The sequence below is a fragment of the Tursiops truncatus genome, chromosome 1 (assembly GCF_011762595.2).
Source record: "Tursiops truncatus isolate mTurTru1 chromosome 1, mTurTru1.mat.Y, whole genome shotgun sequence".
Classification (NCBI taxonomy): Eukaryota; Metazoa; Chordata; class Mammalia; order Artiodactyla; family Delphinidae; genus Tursiops; species Tursiops truncatus.
The window spans coordinates 52957489-52966513 of record NC_047034.1 but is presented as its reverse complement, the minus strand read 5'-3'; the positions used below and the strand labels follow the sequence as shown (position 1 = coordinate 52966513).

General features: G+C 45.6%; 1 protein-coding gene across 1 annotated transcript in view; it reads right to left on the bottom strand.

Moving 5' to 3' along the window:
* Window positions 1-577: 577 nt before the first annotated feature.
* Window positions 578-9025, bottom strand: part of ASTN1 (astrotactin 1) — a 329737-nt gene continuing 321289 nt past the window's right edge. Inside the window, exons 22-23 of the mRNA XM_033847791.2 lie at window positions 8742-8925; window positions 578-4769 (exon numbers count right to left, since the gene is read on the bottom strand). Coding sequence (XP_033703682.1) covers window positions 4532-4769; window positions 8742-8925 — 422 coding nt within the window. The 3' untranslated portion in view covers window positions 578-4531. The remainder of the gene's footprint in view (window positions 4770-8741; window positions 8926-9025) is intronic.

The following is a 9025-nucleotide window of genomic DNA, read 5'->3' as shown; positions in this document are numbered from 1 at the left end:
TATGACTCAGACTTGGAAGTCAGAGAGTTTCACTTCCATTCTCATCTATTGGTCAAAACAGTCATCAACCTGCCCAGATTCAAGGGCAGAGGCAGTAGAACACCATTCTAGTTGGGAGGCGTGTCGAAGAATTTATGGGGCCGTCTTTTAAAACTGCCAGTCTGTCTTCTTTTAATAATTCTCACTTGCGCGCACAGACCAGAACTGTCACGGTTACTTTTCAAGAGGGCCAACTAGCGCCTAGGCACTGAATAGCTGGCTATTGAAGAATTTAAAGGGAATCACATGCGCTGGTGGCAGCACAGATAACATCTATTTAAAGTTACATTGTAGAGAGGGGGCAGAAAAGATGGAGGTTCTGAGCTACAGTTCATAATAGCCAGCCTCTCCCAAATGCCTCTACAGAATGCAAGATAAGAATGTGTCAGGCAGGGCCTTTTGCAACATTATTCTTAGATGCCCAACATACAAATTTCAGCAACTCCCATAGAGTCCTGTATGTCTCTGTCATAGTTCTTGTCACCCTTGCAATGATGGGTTCAATGTCTAACTTTCCCTATAAAATGCCATTCTCGGTGACGGAGAACAAGCTTGTCCTACCACCCAGTGTATCTCCCGCACCACGCACAGTGTCTGAAATGCAGCAGATGTGCAATAAATACATTTCATTGGCCAATTATTTGGCGATGGTAGAAAGAAGATGAGAACAGCTAGTACCTAACAATAAGCTTATAATTTGCTGTGAAGGATTTAAGTTTTTTTCTACTTAAGATGATGGGCTATAAGACCTATGTATGTATCAACAGAATCTAAAGTATAACATTTAAAGCTTTAATAATTCCGCAGTTGGTCTAACCAGATCAGTCCGATTATTAAAAGACACCGGTAACATCCACACACCCGACACTTACTGACAGCTTTGTTTATTATTTAGTTGATTATTCCATTTGTATAATCGTACAATGATTCTCTTTTAAACAATACTGCTATACCTGAAGTTGGTCACACTATACTCTCCCTTCCTTCTATAGTAGTAAAGTGGTTTTTTTTCACACTCAGTTTTTTAATAGAACATTTTCAAATATCAAGAAGTGCGATTAACTGAAAGTAATGAACGGACCAAACTCCACGGAAGACAACCGCACACTCCGTTAAAGGTCTAGTGCTATTACAGTGGGCCATGTCCATTCAGGAGGAAACACCAGTGGCCTCGTGGGATCCCAGGGCTGGCAGAGTGTTGGTGGGTATAAGCAACTCCCTTAAGACCTGTTTGGCAGCTTGGAAAGTTGAGGTTTAATAGTGGCCCCGTCCGTCACCCTTCTAGTCAGAATGGGTTCCTGCAGTCAAACTGTGGGCAGTGTCGTCGGGGTGTGAGCGAGCTTGCCTTCCTTGGGCAAAATCCTCGAGTGAAATCCTCAGGGGGCCTGAGCACTCTCTCCTGCTCCACTCATATTGGCCTTATTTTTAACTTGAAAGTAGGTGGGACCCAGGCATAGAGGCTGTGTGTGCAGTGTGTATGTGTGTGTGTAGAGTGTGTGTGTGTAGTTTGTGTATGTAATGTGTGTGTCTGTAGTGTGTGTGTAGACTGTGTATATATAGTGTGTGTCTGTATATTATGTGTGTGTATATTCTGTGTAGTGTGTATAGTATGTGTGTTGTGTGTGTACAGTGTGTAGTGTGCGTGTATACACTGTGGATGTAGTGTGTGTACATCTGTGGCTGCGTGTAGTATGTAGTGTGTGTGTGTGGTGTGTGTGCCTATGTGTAGTGTGTACAGTATACATATAGGGTGTGTGCACACTGTATGTGTATAGTGTGTGTGCCTATAGTTTGTGTAGTGTGTAAATGTGTATAGTCTATAGTGTGTGTGTGTGTAGTGTGTACATAGGTACAGTGTGTATACTGTGCATGTAGTATGTGTATATACTGTGTGTAGTGTGTGTGTGTGTGTGTGTGTGTGTGTGTAGTATGTGTATACACTGCAGAGTTTGTAAAGCGTGTGTGTAGTGTGTGCACATGTAGTGTGTGTGTTGCGTGTGTAGTGTGTGCATGTGTCTGGTGTGTGTCATATGTGTATATACTCTGTCGAGTGTGTACAGTGTGGGTAGTGTGTGTTTTGTGTGGGCAGTGTGTGTATATACTGTGTAGAGTGTGTGTTGTGTGTGCATGTGTGCACATACTGTGTGTATGTGTGGAGGGCACAGGGCACACTGAAGGAGGGAGAGGGTCACGGAGGGAGAAGGACGGGGCTAAGGAGGAAGGGTATCAGGCAGGAGAAGCAGACAAAGATGAGGATGGACCTGGGGGGAGACGGGAGGAGGGAGGGAAAGCGTGAGCGTGCTTCATTTTAATAACACAGAAGGAGGGACAGGGAACGGTGTCCCTGATGCCACTCCCCGGCCCCTCTCTCTGGCCCAAGGTCCTGGTCCTCTGCTGTGCAGATCCAGCTTTCTGTACAGACTTGAATAAAGGAGTAGCAGCGGCAAAACCAGCTCTCACCAAGGCCCCGCCCCATTGGCTGGGGTCCCACTGCTGCCTCCTGTACCCCTTCCTCTTCGGTCAAGGTGAGACACTGGCTTCTGAGGCATTTCACCCACCGCCCGGCATTGACCCCAGGTGGGTCTCAGTTTTCTGCCAGCCTTTGCTCTGGAACTGAGGGGGCTGCATTCCAGAGTCGATATACTGTCTTTCCATCTTTCTGCAGAAAGATGCAGAGAGGGGCGTGAGGTCACCTGTGCTTGCAGCCCTGCCACAGGCTCACTCACTCTCAGGCACTGGCGGGGAGAAGGCTTGTGCTGCAGATCCGTGGTCCCAAAGGACGCCCCGGCTACAGGGTTAGGATGCACTGTGCCCTCCTCCCACTGCAACGCACTGCAGGCATATCTGTGCCACGGAGGCAGGGGCCAGGGAGAGCTGCGCGTCCAGGCAACGTGGAAAGCAGAGCTGAGGAGGGCGAGGGGTTACAATCCTGTGCTCTGGAGTCCGACAGCCTGAATTCAAATGGTGGTTCAGGTAGGTAAGAAACGAGCTGTTGCTAGAATTCAGCGATAGGTAAAGCGCTTAGAGCAGCGTCTGGCACACAGTAAGCCCTCAATAACCAAGCTCTGTCATTCTAACCACTTAGAAAAAACTCAATAGGGCTCAATGACAGGCCTTATAGATTCTGCATCTCCTTCCTGACCTTTCTCTTGTGTTTCCAAATGAGGAGCCCTGGTCAAAGGCAGGGTGGCTGAACGTGTGTGTTCAGGCCTCTGAGGTGTGTGAGGACAATTAAGGCCATTGCTGGTCCACAGGGCCCTGCAGAGCTCTTTCTGAGAGGCTGGACTTCCCGTTGGCCAGGTCCCCACTTGTGCCACTGCCAATGCTCGGGGAGTGGGGCAGAAGCAGTGGCCTGGCCCTTACCTGTGGTCAGGGGAGCTCACCTACACAGAAGCTCTGCTGCTCCTGGCAACTAGATGGGGGGTGAAAATGGAATCCTCACCCAGAGAAATGATTTGCAAAACTAGCAACATAACTAAGCAAATTTGGCAAAGGGGAGAATGGACGGAAGTGTTTTGTGATGGGTAATAACTTGAGTTCACTAAAACACTGACATGGAGGCCTTGACCCGTCCTGACCAGAGCGTACATCAGCCAGGACGGATCTGTGCAAGGTAAGTGGCGCAGACACCACAGAGAATCCGGGCATGCGACGTGCACTACTGGTCTGCAGAAGTTCACTCTGGAGGTACAGGAGCTTTTTAAAAGAAGAAACTACATTTTTTTTTCGAGAACATGGACTGCTAACCAGACTCCCAGGTAGACTGCTCTGCAGGTGCATTAGACAGGTAGCATTTTATTGCCTCTTAAAGATATGTTGTTCAGAGGAGAAGGCAGAGTTCTTCCAGAAGGAGATTTAATTCCCTTAAAAATCCAGGAGGCCGACCGGGGCCCATAATGGAGGCGAAGTTCACCTTTGCAGTGTGAAGATAGCAATCGGAAGGCCGAGGGCAGAAACCATGAGACCTACACAGGGGCCACCTTCCCAGTTTTCTTGCTGTTGTTCTCTGTGAGCAGAGCTTAGGCTCTTAGTGTGAGAGCTTTCCTAGGACATCTGAGGCTGGGGTCTGAGGCCACTCTACAACTTTCTGGCCTCATCTCTGTCCCCAGGTGCAAGGGACATAGGAACTCAGTGAGCACAGGGTGCGCCACCTAATGGCCCTTTCATGAGAAGCATGGCAGAACCCGAGCATTCTGATGAACCTCTTGGACAAAAAATGAACAAAACAAATTAACCGCAAAACAAGCCCCAAAGTAATTCCCTAAGAAGAAATTTAGGAAGCCCTGGCTAGCAGGCTTACTGACCACACAGATGGAGAACATGATACCCGAGAAGTTCTGCAGGAAGCAAGGATCACCTTCTCCCTAGTTTAGATGTTGCCTGTGGAGGTCTGAACGTTCCCTTAAAAACATTAAAAATCCACACACCAACCCAGATATTTCCCCTCCTCTCTCCTGCTTCCTTCTGGCAGCTGCTCTCTGGCATCATGGCGCTAGATGTCTTTGCTGTCCCCATAATCGTTGTAAGGGATGCTCAGGGTCTGCTCCTCACACGTCTTCCTAAGGTCCCGGCTAAGCTCTGACCAGTCAAGTCCGTAGGGCTTGATCTCGCTGTAGCGGCAGCCCAGGTACTTAAGGGAGCTGCGTCGCAAGCTTATCTTGGGTTCCTGAAGGAGTCCATTGCACCAATTGCTGAGATCCCCAAGCTGAGAAAGGATGAGGCCAGCTTTCCTACGGATCAAGCATGGAGGATGCTTAGGTTAGAAAGAAGAGAAGGCAGGAAAGGTAAACAGTGTGAGACTTTAAACTTCAAGAGGGAAGAGCCCCGTTTATTTTGCTTACTGTTCCATGGTTGGCACTTAGAAGAGGGGGAACCTCCATAAATACTTGTCAAGAAAATGAATGAATGAATGGAAGAATGAATGAATGAATGGAAGAATGAATGAATGAATGAAATAATTAATTAATAAGGACGGACGAGCAAAGTAGGGCACCAAAATGGAAACAAAGAAACAAAATGCAATAAGGACAAATAAGGAAGAGAAAATGACATACTGTAGTGGGGATTTATGCTCTTTTCAAATCATAGAGCTGACAAATCAGATCAATTTACTTTAAAGCCAGTAATTTATCACCATTAAATGACAAATAATGTGTCTGACTGGATTCAAGGGTATTTCTGAACTGAGTAGAAGCCGCCAATATATTGCACTTTGGGGGATATCAAGTGTAACTCATTATGCCTGTATGAAGGTAATTATAGTGTAATAAGGGCACGAACAATAGTGCCCTCAGTGCATATTGACATAGGGTCATTCTTTGGGAAAATGCAGACTCCCAGTGGCACGCAGCACCTAGTTAACCCCCAGGTGCGCTCCTGCTCTGTTCTGCAGTCTCCCTCGGAAAGTCAGGAGGCTAGCGCCATTGAGACCCCTGAGACCCCATCCAAAGAGTGGGAAGAAGACGAGGTGATGAGAGGGCACCTGAGCTGTTGCAGATCCCTGAGAGAATGGGAAGAGGAGGGCAAGGTCTCCCCAAGTTCACACACACTGGTAAAGGAGTGATCCCACTGGGCCAAGAACAGGGTGTGAGACCCCCTGCGCATAGCTTGGGGAAGCGGGCTGTCGCCAGGATCTAGCTCACCGGTGTACGGCCTCTTCTTGGCATCCACGTCTGGTGTTAGAGATGGGACTGCCTGATGGCCAGTTCTCAGCCCACACTGGCTTTGACTCTGAACACTTAGGATAAGTGAAGGAACGGGGATCCCCTCATTTAGCTGTGTTCTTTCCCTTCTTCAAAAAACCACGGGTGACCAGAGACCCATGAAAGAATAGTCTCTTATTCCAACAAGCCCATGTGAGGCTCTAAACTCTGTTCTGGAAAGTTCAATGAACAGGACCCCTTGCAGTATTTATCAACTGCTAGGCTAACTTCACACGTGAGGAAGCATCTCTTTTCTAATTCAATCAACAATTCTTTCCAGAAACTGGAAGTTTCTTCACCAAGTTTAGAATGAGCTCTCAAGAACAAGAAGCACATTCATTTCATGCCTCTTCTTCCGTTCTGGCTACGAGCATCACAAGGGGTGAGCTCACCGCATTCCTAGGAGGGCAAGCGAGAGACGGGTGGGGATGACGGACATTGGAAGCAAGGTGTTGAGCTGTGGCAGCAAAGTCAAGGGACCCAGAGAGTGTGAGGTCATCGGAGGCCAGTCAAATTTTCTCCCACTGCAATGGTGGGTCAGAGAAAATCAAACAAACACTCTGCCGACTAAGTCACACCTTATGCAGATTGCCTCTTCTCTGCCCATCAGCCTCTGCCGTTTGGCCAAGCAGGCTTTCCAAAAGTCGTCATCAACAGGGACTTTGGTGGCCTTCCTCTTAATCTATCCTGCTGCATGTCATTAGCTGTTGACACATTCTTGGGATGCGGACGAAGGGGGAGAGAAGAAAGAGTAAAGGGCAGCATCTGCCTCATCTTGAAGAAATGGATAAAGGAACACATCCTAGCCATCCTTTCAAACAAATGGATTTAATTAGCCCATGGAGTTTTTTGTGGCTATTTTCATTGCTCCCTTTTTAAAAAAAGATAATAATTAATTTGGGTATGTCCTTGACCATCTCAGAGCCTTCTTCTTTCTTAAGAGCAATGCGACCAAGGCTGTCCTCAAGGTATTTCAACTCTCATGGAGGCTTCCATGAATTTTAATGGAATTGGATTTAACTGAAGCAAGGGAATACTTTCTGCTTGCTTGCAGGGCGTATGTACCCTCTGACCCTTTTCTATTTATTCTCACAACTAACTCCAAAGTGGTGAAGTATCTCAAGGCAGGAGACTTCTTGTTTCCTGTGGTTCTCCCCCAGATCCATGACACTGAAAAGCGAAACTTGATTTTCCACAAGCTAATGAAACTACAATTTTCCCCCCTAATATATAGCCTTAAAAAACCAGTATTACACATGAAAGAGTCTCCTGGGAAGACTCCTGAGAGTCTTCTCTTTTTGAGAAGACAGTGTCAAGTCAGCAGCAGGCCTTGCTTTACAATGAGATCGGCATTTTTTTCCCCTGCGCACTTTCTTCATTAACCAATTTTCCTTCTGACTCTTGAGTTACAAGAGAGACATTTTAAAAGCAGTCCAAATTCCCTTGGAAGTCAAGATGATGTATGCAATGTTAGTGCTATTCAAATTGTGACATTTATGCTCCTTGACAAAGAACTGCATATATGTACTCAATAAATGTCAGAAGGAGGGAGGAGAGAGCATGAAGGGAATTGGGGAGAGAGCTGGAGAGAGGGGATGATATTAGGTATGAGTAATAATAAGGACAGGAGTGATGGTAAGGTATGGAGCAGGGAGGCTATTTCTTAATACATATCTACCTTCTAACCCAGGGTTTGCTTTTTACCAAAATTGAGACAGAACAAATTAAAGCCCCCTTATATATTTCCCTCTGTGTCCTGTCTATAGCCATGGCATCTGTTTGCCCAAGAAAAACCAACCTTTATAAACTTCGGGAAATAATTTATGGAATGCAGAAAGATTCTTCCTGACCTTACACATAAAATCATTTTATTTTAGGAAGGTAATCCTAAATTTTCTCCTTTCTTCAAAAGTAAGAAAATAGGTAGCAGGGCGGGGGATGTCCTGTACAATGGTCTTCTAGAAAAGTTTATAAATTCAGGTCATACGAGGCGTCCTGAGACTAAGTCTCCTTTCCAATTGATCAGATATCAGACAAATGGGATGACTTTCGGGTGATGCTTTTATTGATCCCTTTTGGCAGGACAGCAAGAATTCTGAGTGCCCGAGGATCCTACTGTACTGATTTTCTTCATTTATTTTTTTCCTCTCTTTCTTTCTCTTCTTTCTTTCCTTCCCTCCCTCCCTTCCTTCCTTCCCCTATTTTTTTTTCTTTATGAACTCCTAAATAGTTTGGGGACATATAAGTTTGGGGACATTCCACGTGAAAAGCCTCTTCACTGTGTTTATCTGAAAATCTTAGTATTTCTAGAGAAACCTTCTCTTCTCAGAGCAGCAATACACAGCCATGTTGAATGGAACAAAGGAAAGGTGTTATCTCTATGCATTCTTCCCATTCCTCTCTTTCCAAGAACTCTATCTGGGCTATATAACCTAAAAGCAGGAGTACTGAGTATTGGGAAGTTGTAGCCTTGGGGCCAGGGCAAGTTGGCAAACACTACATTATCCTAACTTTGGCCAGGTTAGATGTCAAGATGGGTCATTGGCTACCCCCATTCTGCCTTTCAAGAGAATGTAGAATTTAGCTCAAAATACGTCTGTATAATGCACATAACATATGTAAAGTTCATATGCAGTAAATATTTTTGGATAACCTCTTCAATAAAATTCCTAATTTTCTTTCAAAAGACTAAGCTTTGGGCTCCTACAGTTTAGCCTTTGGAATGCTGTGTCAGCATGATAAGGAGCGGGTAAAACAACTCAAGGGCAAAGGTTTTTTCAGAGTTCAGGAAATGCATTCATGGCTTGACTTAAATACAGCATAAATACAGCTTATCCATAACTAATCAGTATGAATTGAGCTGTCTAGGAGCACAGGACTTACAGCAGCTAAGCTCACCCAGGATATCTGCAAATTCATGAAGGCAGTATTATAGTGGAAGAGGTACAAAATTTCAAAAAGCTGAGGTCTTTAAAAGAGATAATGAAGTTTACTGATTACCTGGGGCCTAATTCATCCTCACACCGCCAGGTGAATTCTCCAAAACTCTCGTAATGCTGGTTATAGTGGTAGAGGACTCGATGGAGAGTGGGGGAACCCAGATCCAGGAGGGTGTTGTAGGCGGTCTGCTGCTCCTTCCCACTGGTATAGCCATTGAAGAGATTGTAGATCTTGTCTGCTATTTCTGAGGATGGGAGAAAAGGCCAATAAGTAAGATTATACATACATATATATATACACACACACACACACACACACACACACATACATATATATATACACAC